This window comes from Terrapene carolina, unplaced genomic scaffold (assembly GCF_002925995.2).
Source record: "Terrapene carolina triunguis isolate 2854851 unplaced genomic scaffold, T_m_triunguis-2.0 Scaffold31552, whole genome shotgun sequence".
NCBI classification, from domain to species: domain Eukaryota; kingdom Metazoa; phylum Chordata; order Testudines; family Emydidae; genus Terrapene; species Terrapene triunguis.
The window spans coordinates 131,801-144,303 of NW_020695903.1; the positions used below are offsets into that span (position 1 = coordinate 131,801).

Consider the following 12,503-nt stretch of genomic DNA (forward strand, 5'->3'; position numbering starts at 1 on the left):
CCCCAGCTCTGTGCAGGCAGTGGGGGTCTAGTGGTTAGAGCAGGGGGGCTGGGAGCCAGGACTCCTGGGTTCTAGCCCAGCTCTGGGAGGGGAACGGGGTCTAGAGCTCAGCAGTGTGCAGGAGGCAAATGCCCGTGGATGCAGCTGCGCCCCCCCCCCCGCCTGGCTGTTGTGGGGGCCCCCGGTGGTGACCCCAGGTAGCCCAGGCTGAGAGCCCAAAGGGGCGGAGATCGGGCAATAGGAAAGCAGACCTAGGTATCATCATCTCCCCACCCAACATCCTGTCCCCTGAACCCCCTGCCCAATCAGACACGCGGTGCCCTGGCAACAGCCACCGCAAGCCGAATGGCAACCGCTGTGATGGGACAAACACAGATGGGTGGGTGGGGTGTTGGGGTTTGGTGGTTTCCTGTGCTGGGGTGTCGCGTGGTGTGCGTGTGGGTGACCAAAGGCCCATGAGTCACACAGCCCCCAGCAGCCCCACCCTCGCCTGGCTGTATTCATGCAGCTGTACCAGGACCCTGCTCATGCATCTGCCTCCCCAGCTGTGCACCCCACTCGGCAACCCAGCTGTGCATCCCCCCCGCCATGCACCCAGCTGTGCACCCCAGTGCACCCAGCTCCCCAGCTGTGCACCCCATCCGCCAATGCACCCAGCAGTGCACCCCACTTCCCAATGCACTCGGCAACCCAGCTGTGCATCCCCGCCCCCATGCACCGGGCTCCCCCAGCTATTCACGTGCCACAATGCGCCCAGCCCCCCAGCTGTGCACTTGCTTCCCTATGCCCCTGGCCTCCTACCCGTGCACCTGTCCCCCCCCCATCCGTGCACCCTGCTTCCTAATGCACCCGCCCCCACAGCTACCTATGCACATGCCCCAATGCATCCAACGCCCCAGCTGTGCACGTGCCCCAATGCATCCAACGCCCACCCCTCCATCCACTTCCCAGTCTCAGCACACAAGTCCCATCCCGACTCCCGCCACAGAAAAGGGGAGGAGGAACCGCGCATGCGCGGGGCGCCCGCTGGAGGACGGGGGCAGCCGAAAGGGGCGGGGTTTGCGCACTGGGCGAGGCCTCGGTGGGGGAAGGAAGAAGGGAGCTGTTGGGATAGCGCATGCGCAATGTCGGCCTGGCCCTGCTCAGAGTGGTGATTCAGGAGCCTGGCGGAGGGAGTGGCTCCAGGCTCCGCCCCCTGGCCTGGCCTCCTGGTGAGACCCCATCACCCCCCAGGGCAGGATATGGGGCCTTGGTGTGACCTGACAGGGCCTTCGTGTGAGCTGACAGGGCCTTGGCGTGACGGGGCCTTGGTGTGAGCTGCCGGTGCCTTGGCATGACCAGCCGGGGCCTTGGCGTGAGCTGCCGGGGCCTTGGCATGACCTGACGTGGTCTTGGCGTGAGCTGCCGGGGCCTTGGCGTGACCTGACGTGGCCTTGGCGTGAGCTGCCGGGGCCTTGGCGTGACGGGGCCTTGGTGTGACCTGACGTGGCCTTGGCGTGAGCTGCCGGGGCCTTGGCATGACCGGCCGGGGCCTTGGCGTGATGGGGCCTTGGTGTGAGCTGCGGGGGCCTTGGTGTGACAGGACCTTAGTGTGACGGGGTCTTGGTGTGACTGGACAGGGTCTTGGCATCACAGTGCCTTGACGAGACGGGGTCACTGGGGCCTTGGCATGACCTGCTGGGACCTTGGTATGATTGGACGGGACCTTGGTGTGACTGGACGGGGCCTTGGCGTGATGGCATGATCTGCCGGGTCCTTGGTGTGACAGGTCTTTGGAATGATGTGGCCTCGGTGTGACCTGTCAGGACCGTGGTGTAGTGGGGCCATGGTGTGACTTGATGGGGCCTTGGCATGACGGGGCCTTGGCTTGCCATGGCCTGCTGTAACTGGGGCGTGGCGGGAGCTTCTGGGGCCGTGGTGAGATGGGACAGTGTCTTGGTGTGACCTGATGTGTCTTTGGGGTAGGGCCTTGGCATGACATGATGGTATGTTGGCATGACAAGAGGGGGTGGACAGGGGACTGAGTCTTAGCGCGACCTGAGGGCACCCAGGTGAAATGAAACAACCCCGAGCAGCAATGGCGCCCCCCTGTGGTTGTGACAGAGCAGCCATCCCATCCGGACACAGAGCCGCTGGGGAAGGGGGCAGTGTCACGTGTCCTCCCTCACCCTGTAGCCTCCAGCTCCACAGCCCCTCGGCTCCTCCCCCACATCCTGGCATCCCGCACCCCAGCAGGCCCCCACCCCAACCTGCCATCCCCGGTTCAGGCACCTGGCGGCTCCCTGGCTCGGAAATAAATGCCTCCCTGTTAACCCAGCCATCGCACCCCCTCTAACCACTAGGCCCCACTCCCCTCCCAGAGCCGGGATAGAACCCAGGAGTCCTGGCTCCCAGTCCCCCGCAGTGTAGACATTCTGCATGGCTGGGGGCAGGAGGGATGGAGGTGTGTTTGTGATTGGGGTGGGGAGGGGGGATGGGTGTGGGGTGGAGTGGGGGAAAGGGAGGTGTGGGGTTGGTGAGGGGAATAAAGGGGATTTTCCAGCATGGATCTCCTGTTCCCCCTAATCTGACACGTCCCCCTTTTCTCCCACCCCCAGGGCTCCGTCCTCTCCCCCCATTGGTTGAGGTATTTCTGCTTCCTGGAGACGGTTGCTAACAACTCGGGTGGTGTGGGTGTGGGGGGCGGCGATGCTGGCAGGCGAGGAGAGGCCAGGCGTGATCCCCGCACCTCCCTGTGCCTGTCACGGGCTGGGCTCCCCCCGAGCCCACTGACCATCCCCCCCGGACTGGCTGCCGGAGAGTGAGGTAAATCCCGGCACCCAGGGGTGGGGGGTACTGGGGCTAGGAAGGAAATCGGATCCCAGATCTCCCCCCCACCCTAAACCTTCCCCCCAAACTCTCCCCTGAGCCTCCAAACCTTGTACCCAACTCACCACTGACCCCCCAGAACCTTCCCCCAACTCACCACCGACCCCTGAACTTTCCCCCTAAACTCTCCCCTGAGCCTCCCAAACCTTCCCCCCAAACTCACCCCAATCCCTGAACCTTCCCCCCAAATTCACCACTGACCCCCTGAACCCCCCCAAATTCCCACTTAGCCCCTGAACCTTCCCCCCAAACTCTCCCCTGAGCCCCCAAACCTTCCCCCCAAACTCACCCCAACCCCTGAACTTTCCCCCGAGCCCCCCGAACCTTTCCCCCAAACTCACCCCAACCCCCTGAACCTTCCCCCCAAATTCACCACTGACCCCCCTGAACCCAGGGGGGGAGGGATAGCTCAGTGGTTTGAGCATTGGCCTGCTAAACCCAGGGTTGTGAGCTCAATCCTTGAGGGGGCCACTTAGGGATCTGGGGCAAAATCAGAACTTGAGGGGTTCTCTCATGGATTCGTAACTGGTTAAAAGATAGGAAACAAGGGGTAGGAATAAATGGTCCTGCTAGTGAAGGCAGGGAGCTGGATTTGATGACATTTCAGGGTCCCTTCCAGTTCTATAGGTATATCTCCATATATTTATTATAACCCCCCCAAATTCCCACTTACCCCCTGAACCTTCCCCCCAAACTCTCCCCTGAGCCCCCAAACCTTCCCCTGACCCTTCCCCCCCAAATTCACCTCTGACCCCTGAATCTTTCTTCCACTCCCCCCGATTCTCCGAACCTTCCCCCAAACTCGCCTTGACCACCTGAACCTGCCCCCAGCCACAGAACCACCTGATCCTTTGCTCCCAAATGACCCCACTCCAAACTCCACAGCTCCCTGAACCTTCCCCCCCAATCCCACTCCACCCTCCAACTCCTTAAACCCTCCTAGCCCCTATGCACCAGCCCCACGCCTTCCCCAGCCCCTCCAAAGCTTGTGATGCCCCACCCCAGAATCAGCCACATGCCTGACAGCGCGAGGCCTGCCCCAGAGCCTCGGAGGTTGCCCCCTCTCCTGATGCCCCAGTGCTGGGCTGGGCACCCCCGGCGTGCCCCCAGTGTCCAGCCGCGGCCCCTGCACCCCTGTCTGTCTCTGGGCCGTGACAGCCGGGGTCCAGTTAAAAGCCCTCTCTCTCTCTCTCCCCACTCTCTTTCTTGGCCACCTGTCGGCGAGGAGGAGGAGGAGAAGATGCCGCTGCACCGATCTGCCTCGAGTACCCGCTCGGAGGGCAGCGACCTGGACCTGGAGGGCATCGGTAATGGCTCTGCCCCAGGGCATTGTGGGAAGGCTAGGGATTGGCGTCTCCTGGCTGCCACCAGACAGAATGGGAGCTACCCCGCTGCCTCCAGCGTGGACCTGCCGCTGGTGCCCTCCGCGTGGCCCTGCCCCCTGTGCTCTGCACCCCCAGTGCCCCCGCGCGGCCCCACCCCCTGTTCCCCGCCCCCCCCCCGTGCCTCCACACGGCCCCGTCTCCGTGCTCTCCCCCCTGGTACCCATCACATGCCCTTCCTGCCCCCCCCCACGCACTCTGCATGATCCCACCCTCTGTGCTCTGCCTCCCTGATGCCCCCCCCATGCGGCCCTGTTCTCTGGCTCCAGTGCCCCCCAGCATGGTCCCGCCCCTTTATCTAGCCCCCTGGGTGCCCCCCCTCACAGCCTGTTGTCCCAGTGCCACATGGGGCTCCCTACTCGTGACCCCACCACTCTGGTGCCCTCCCTGTTTTCTCTCCCCGCCCCACATCTCTGTCTGATCCCTGCCCCATGCCCTCGGTCCCAGGAGCTGGCGGTAACAATACCCCGGCCCTCCCAGCACTACCCCATCAGCCCAGCCAGGGTGAGGGGTTCCCCCCCCACGCTGGGGGACGTGTCCTTCCCTGCCAGGCCGCCCTGGGGAAGAGCCATCCCTGCTGCCCCCCTCCCAGATGCCTCTGGCTGCTGGGATGGCATCTGGGAGGGGGGCAGCAGGGCTGGTGGCCAGAGGACCAATCCTGCCTCTGGGGATGGGGGCAGCACCCCACTTAGCCAGATTGCTGAATTTAACAGATTTTGGATTGACCCCAGGGAGCTGAGATCAGAACCTGGTCCTGCCCCCATTGCAAACAGGGGTGACTCTGGATTGACCCCAGAGGGCTGAGATCAGAACCTGGCTTTGTCCCCATTGCAAATAGGAGTGACTCTGGATTGGCCCCGAGGGGGGGCGCTGAGATGAGAACCCGGCCCTGCCCTCTGTCTTTAGCCCCTCCGATCCCCTGATATCCCACCCCCAACTCTGTACCAGTCCGGAGCATTGTCCTGTGGCTGGGATGACGCCAACGCTTCACCCCAAGATGTGGGACCTTGGAATGAGGAAGTGGGACCTTGGTATGATAAGGGGTCTTGGCGTGATGGGATGGGGTATTGACGTGACAGGGTGAGGCCATGGCAGACCTTGGCATGACATGATGGGGCCTTGGCGTGATGGGGCATGGCCTTGGCGTGACGTCACGGGGCCTTGGTGTGACAAGACAGAGAATCTTGTCCTCAGATGACAAAGGCCTCAGACTCGTCTGCTGCCTTCTCTAACGATTCCCTCCCCCCCTTTTCTGACCCCCCCCCCCCCCCACCCCCCCCCCCCCCCCCAGCCGAGAGCGAGCTGGCCAAGCTGCAGCGCCAGTTCCGGCTGCTAGAGGGTGACCGCCATGCCTACACCCTGCAGTCCCAGGAGACCATCCGCAAGCAGCTGTACGTACCCCCTTGCGGTCCCTGGGGCCCAGGTCACCGAGCTGGGGCAGGAGACCTGGGAATTATCCCTGAGAGCAGGGTCACCGGGCTGGGGGGAGGGGCCTGGGAATGATCCCAGGGGGCGGGGTCACCAGGCTAGAGGGAGGGACCCAGGAAAGATTCCAGGGGTCGGGGTCACCGGGCTGGGGGGCAGGTTCAACACACAAACCTATACAACGCAACTGACACCCCCCACACACCGTAACACAGACTGACACACTCCCCTCTGCACACTGATGCGTTATTGATGTAACACTCAGCCCCCTAACAACCCACGTGGGCCTAGCAACACTCTCCCATCCCACACACACACACACTAGGCTGGGTCACTGCCCTCCGCCCCCCTCCCCCCACATGCTCACACTCACTCGGACGAGATCACACACATGAGTCCCACATTGGATCACACGCAGTAGATCACACAGAGGCATACAGTCAGACAAGCTCACACTAGATCACACTCGCACACTTGAACACCCACACTCAAACCGTAGCTCACACACACACACCAGGTGACCCAGACTTACCTGCCTACAAGAGCCCATGTTAGATCCCTCTCGCACACGACACTGCGCAGACACCAGATCACACTAGATCCCACCAACACATGCCAGATCACCATAGATCACACACCAGATCTCTCTGACACCCACCTGATCCCGCACACTGACACCCACCACATCACACAAACACACACACACAATCACACACACTAGCTCGCACACCCTCCCACAAGTTCTCTCCATCCTCTTCCCCCGATGCTCCACACCCTCCAGTAGATCCAGCCCCCGCTGCCCCCTGCGTGCTGGGCCCCAGCATACCCCGCCTACCCTCCACCCTGTACCATGGGGCCCCACCGCTGCCACCATCCCACCCCGACGCTGCCTGCCACCCGGCGCCTCTCCCTGCCGCCCATCTCTGCTGGCCACCCTGGTGTCTCCGGCAGGGCCGACCTGCAGCGGCTGGAGAAGGAGCGGAAGGGGCTGCTGTGGAACCTGCGGGTGGCGGAGGGCCGTGCCAACAGGCAGCGGGAGCAGGAGCAGGCCGGCAGCCTACGCGCCCTGCTGAGGAACCAGGACCAGGTGGAGGAGCAGGCGGCCGCTGAGAAGAGGACGGTGACCCAGCTAGACCAGGAGGTACCACTGGACTGGTAGGGTGATGTAGTGGTTAGAGCAGAGGGGCTGGGAGCCAGGACTCCTGGGTTCTCTCCCTGCCTCTGGAAGGGGAGTGGGGTCTAATGGTTTGAGCAGAGGGGCTGGGAGCCAGGACACCTGGGTTCTCTCCTGGCTCGGGGACGGGAGTGGGGCTGCGGCAATCAGACTGTGTCCCTGGCAGGGCTCCCCCCTTCTCCTGTTCCCTGGTGAGTGAACAGGGTGGGATGGGCGTGGAGGAGAGGCTCGGTGTGGCTCTTCCTCTATCCCACAATGCTATGCGGGGAATTACCCACAAGGCCTTGAATGATTTCAGAAAGGGGAACTACACATAAATGTAGGGGTTAGTGAAAGAGAAATTAAAAGGTACAGTACCAAAAGTGAAATCCCTGCAAGCCGCGTGGAAACTTTTTAAAGACACCATAATAGAGGTTCAACTGAAATGTATCCCCCAAATTAAAAAACATAGTAAGAGAACCAGAAAAGAGCCACCGTGGTTAAACAACAAAGTAAAAGAAGCAGTGAGAGGCAAAAAGGCATCCTTTAAAAAGTGGAAGATAAATCCTAATGAAGAAACTAGAAAAGAGCATAAACTCTGGCAAATGAAGTGTAAAAATATAATTAGAAAGACCAAAAAAGAATTTGAAGCACAGCTAGCCAAAGACTCCAAAAGTAATAGCCAAAGGTTTTTTAAATACATCAGAAGTAGAAAGCCTGCTAAACAACCAGTGGGGCCACTGGACGACCGAGATGCTAAAGGAGCACTCAATGACGATAAGGCCATTGCAGAGAAACTAAATGAATTATTTGCATAGGTCTCCACTGTTGAGGATGTGAGGGAGATTCCCAAACCTGAGCCATTCTTTTGGGGTGACAGATCTGAGGAACTGTCCCAAATGGAGGTGTCATTAGAGGCGGTTTTGGAACAAATTGATAAACGAAACAGTAATAAGTCTCCAGGACCTGATGGTATTCACCCAAGAGTTCTGAAGGAACTCAAATATGAAATTGCAGCACTACTAACCGTCATCTGTAACCTATCATTTAAATCAGCTTCTGTACCAACTGACTGGAGGATAGCTAATGTGACGCCAGTTTTTAAAAAGGCCTCCAGAGGTGACCCTGGCAACTACAGGCCAGTAAGCCTCACTTCAGTAGCAAATTGGGTGAAACTATCGTAAAGAACAAAATTGTCAGACACACAGATGAACATAATTTGTTAGGAAATAGTCAACATGGTTTTTGTAAAGGGAAATCATGCCTCACCAATCTACTAGAATTCTTTGAGGGAGTCAACAAGCATGTGGACAAGGGGGATCCAGTGGATCCAGTGTACTTAGATTTTCAGAAAGCCTTTGACAAGGTCCCTCACCAAGGGCTCTTAAGCAAAGTAAGCTGTCATGGGATAAGAGGGAAGGTTCTCTCATGGATTGGTAACTGGTTAAAAGATAGGAAACAAGGGGTAGGAATAAATGGCCAGTTTTCAGAATGGAGAGAGGTAAATAGTGGTGTCCCCCAGGGGTCTGTACTGGGCCGAGTCCTATTCAACATATTCATAAACGATCTGGAAAAAGGGGTAAACAGTGCGGTGGCAAAATTTGCAGATGATACAAAACTACTCAAGATAGTTAAGTCCCAGGCAGACTGCGAAGAGCTACAAAAGAATCTCACAAAACTGGGTGACTGGGCAACAAAATGGCAGGTGAAATTCAATGTTGATAAATGCAAAGTAATGCACATTGGAAAACATAATCCCAACTATACATATATAATGATGGGGTCTAAATTAGCTGTTACCACTCAAGAAAGAGATCTTGGAAACATTGTGGATGGTTCTCTGAAATCATCCACTCAATGTGCAGCGGCAGTCAAAAAAGCGAACAGAAGGTTGGGACTCATCAAGAAAGGGATAGATAATAAGACAGAAAATATCATATTGCTTCTATATAAATCCATGGCACGCCCACACCTTGAATACTGTGTGCAGATGTGGTCGCCCCATCTCAAAAAAAAATATATTGGAATTGGAAAAGGTTCAGAAAAGGGCAACAAAAATTATTAGGGGTATAGAACGGCTGCCGTATGAGGAGAGATTCATAAGACTGGGACTTTTCAGCTTGGAAAAGAGGCGACTAAGGGGGGATATGATAGAGGTCTATAAAATCATGAGTGGTATAGAGAAAGTAAATTAAGGAAGTGTTATTTACGCCTTCTCATAATACAAGAACAAGGGGCCACCAAGTGAAATTAATAGGTAACAGGTTTAAAACAAACACAAGAAAATATTTTTTCATGCAACACACTGTCAACCTCTGGAACTCCTTGCCAGAGGATGTTGTGAAGGCCAATACTATAACGGGGTTCAAAAGGGAGCTAGATAGATTCATGGAGGACAGGTCCCTCAATGGCTATTTGCCAGGATGGGCAGGGATGGTGTCCTTAGCCTCTGTTTGCCAGAAGCTGGGATTGGGTGACAGGGCATGGATCACTTGATGATAACCTGTCTGTTCATTCCCTTTGGGGCACCTGCCATTGGCCACTGTCAGAGGACAGGATACTGGGCTTGATGGACCTTTGGTCTGACCCAGTATGGCCGTTCTTGTGTTCTTATGATGCTACAGTGCATCCCAGCATGCTCTGGGACAGAGCCTGGGGGATCAGGCCAAGATGTCCCCCTTCCTCTGGCTGGCGGTTGGCTTTGGTGCCCCCTTCCTCTGTCCATCCCAAAGGGCACTGCTGGGCATCACCCAGAAGCTCTTGGGGGTGCTACGGGGCACACAAGGCAGTGAGGCCGTGGGGCTCGGGCTGTGGTTCCGAACGGTGTGTCCCCCCCCGGCAGATCCGGAGCTGGGAGAAGCGGCTGGCGGGGCTGGCGAAGCAGGCGGGCAGTGCAGGAGTCAGCCAGCGGCACAAGGCCCAGGGCCAGAGGAGGGTGCGCGCCCTGGAGAACCAGCTGGACAAGGTGAGGGGGGGCAGGGCTGTCACTGCCGGAGGGGACGCTAGTGGTTAGAGCAGGCGAGGGGAGGCTGGGTTCTATCCCCCGCTCTGGCAGGGGAGTGGAGGATAGGGGTTAGAGCAGAGGGGCTGGGAGCCAGGACGCCTGGGTTCTCTCCTGGCTCGGGGAGGGGAGTGGAGGATAGGGGTTAGAGCAGAGGGGCTGGGAGCCAGGACGCCTGGGTTCTCTCCCGGCTCGGGGAGGGGAATGGGGTGTAGTTGCCGGCCCCGGGGAGTGAGGCTGTGTTCCACATTGGGAGGCTTCACCAGGCGCCTGGGCCCTCAGGGGGGCTAATGCCAGCACCCCTGGTTCTCTTCAGGCATCAGCCCGGTTCAACTCCCAGCTGGCGCTGAACGCCAGCCTGCGCGAGGAGCTGGAGACCCTGCGCATCGAACGTGGGCGCTTTGAACACCTTTACCGCAGGCTGGAGAGGGTGAGAGCTCTGCCAGGGGAGCGGAGGGCTGGGAGCCAGGACGCCTGGGTTCTCTCCCCGGCTTGGGGGTGGGGAGTGAGGTCTAAAGGTTAGAGCCGGTGGTGGTGGCTGTTAACCCCGTCTTTCCCTTCATTGTTCAAGCTGCATGTACCCCCTGCACCCAGCCTGTCACATGGTGACCAGGGACCCATCAGTCCCCACAGAGCCCAACATGGGAAACTGAGGCACCAATGGGCACCACTGGGAGGTGCACACAGGGTTTGGCCCCACCCACCAGTTGGGCTCTGATTGGTGTCTGATAGGACCCCTCCCCCCGGTGATGTGCATAAAATGAAGGGTTGTGGTTGGCTGATGCTGGCCCCAGTGGGAAGCAGGCATCTAATTGGCCAACAAAGGTCTTGTTAAGAAATTGGTGTGGGATGGAGAAGTATGATTGGCCAGTGAAGATCCTGCTGTGACACAGGGCCAGAACGGAGGGATTTGATTGGCTGACAGAGATCCCGCTGTGACACGGGGCCAGAACGGAAGGATTGGCTGAGAGAAGCCTATGACCTTCTCCCTTTGATTCCCAGGAGCTGCAGGAGACGCGGAAAGCCATTGGAGCCGTGATCGACTCCTCCTCCTCGGCCTTTGATGCTAGGTAGGGCCCCCGGCACCACCTGCTAGCCCCACTGCGCCCCCTGCTGGCCCACAGTGCCTCCCGCTGGCCCACAGCGCCCCCTGCTGGCCCCTGGTGCCTCCTGCTGGACACATGGTGCCAAGGAGACCCACAGCAACCCCTCCTGTCTCCAGGGTGCCCCTCTGCTGGCCCCACAATCTTCCCCCCCAACCCGCTGCTCCGTGCACACAGGATCGGCCACCTCATCCGCACACATGTCACGGGCCTGTCTGATCTTGCCCCAGGGCACTGCCCCCTCCAGCAGAAGCCAAGGGCTAGTCGGGCTGTGGAAACTGAGCCCCCTGCACCCTCCATGGGGGCCCAGGAAAGGCAGGTCCGGGGTCTTGGTATCTCCTACTGCATAGAGTGGGGGAGCCAGGACTCCTGGGTTCTCTCCCTGGCTCTGGGAGGGGAATGGGATCTAGTGGTTAGAGCAGGGGATTGAGGTTGGGAGCCAGGATGCCTGGGTTCTTTCCCAGGCTCTGGGGGGGGGAGTGGGGTCTAGTGGTTAGAGCAGGGGGGCAGGCTGGGAGCCCGGACTCCTGGGTTCTGTCCAGGGCTTTGCAGGCTGTCTGTGGGCAGGGCACCCACTTTTATTGCTCCCCTCCCCTCCTGCAGGGATGAGGCCCAGACCAAGCTGGGGCAGCTGAGGGAGAAGGCGGAGAAGGACTTGGCCCAGCATGGGGCCGAGATGAAGGAGCTGCAGCGGGTCCTGGACCACGACCGGCGCTTACGCCACTTCCTGGATGTCAAGGTGCAGGAGCGGACGTTCACCCAGGAGGCGCTGGAGGCCAAGCGCAAGAGAGGTACTAGCCGGGACACCTGGGTTCTCTCCTGACTCTGGGAGGAGAGTGGGGTCTAGTGGCTAGAGCGGGGGGGGGGGGGGGGGCGAGGGGAGCCAGGGCTCCTCTGTTCTCTCCCCGGCTCTGGGAGGGGAGTGAGGTCTAGTGATTAGAGCACGGGGCCTGGGAGCCAGGACTCCTGGGTTCGGTGGCTGAGGGGCTCTGACCGTGTCTGGTTTACTCCCCGTTCAGAGCAAGAGGAGGCCGAGGGGAAGCACCGGGACCCCAGGGAGGAGCTGCTGGAGTCCTATGAAGCTGCCTTCAAGCAGATCCAACAGCTGACAGGGGAGGACGACCTGGATGTGCTGGTGGAGAAATTCATAGCAGGTGACGGGCAGGGGGCGCTGGCTCGGCTCCGGCCCCAGGCGGGGGGCTCTCTCTCCCGTCCGAGGGCTGGGGTCTGTTGGGGGAGCTGACTCTGGTGGAGGGGGAGGGGTCTGTCGAGGGGGGCCTGTCGGGGGGAAGGATGCCTCTCTGGTCCGCGGGGGGTGTCTATGGGGTTTCTCCAGTCCGGGGGAAGGGGTCTGTCGGGGGAGGGGGGGCTCTTTTCGGTCAGGGGCTCTGACACCTCCCTCCCCCTCCCAGTTGAGGACCGGAATTTCGCCCAGTTCAACTACGTCAACGAGCAGAACAACGAGCTGGAGCGACTGGGGGAGCGGATCGCCCAGGTGAGGGGGGCCAGCCCCCCACGATGGCTCTGCCCCCCGCAGACAGCCCTGCCCCAACGCCCTCCAGGGCACTGCC

General features: G+C 59.6%; 1 protein-coding gene across 1 annotated transcript in view; it reads left to right on the forward strand.

Moving 5' to 3' along the window:
- The first annotated feature begins 2,724 nt into the window (after positions 1-2,724).
- LOC113409252 (coiled-coil domain-containing protein 114-like) overlaps positions 2,725-12,503 on the forward strand; it is a 12,077-nt gene continuing 2,298 nt past the window's right edge. The window contains exons 1-10 of the mRNA XM_026662959.2: positions 2,725-2,805; positions 4,097-4,175; positions 5,542-5,641; positions 6,627-6,816; positions 9,671-9,793; positions 10,146-10,259; positions 10,832-10,899; positions 11,536-11,723; positions 11,952-12,086; positions 12,345-12,427. Of these exons, the coding sequence (XP_026518744.1) occupies positions 4,109-4,175; positions 5,542-5,641; positions 6,627-6,816; positions 9,671-9,793; positions 10,146-10,259; positions 10,832-10,899; positions 11,536-11,723; positions 11,952-12,086; positions 12,345-12,427 (1,068 nt within the window). The 5' untranslated portion in view covers positions 2,725-2,805; positions 4,097-4,108. The remainder of the gene's footprint in view (positions 2,806-4,096; positions 4,176-5,541; positions 5,642-6,626; positions 6,817-9,670; positions 9,794-10,145; positions 10,260-10,831; positions 10,900-11,535; positions 11,724-11,951; positions 12,087-12,344; positions 12,428-12,503) is intronic.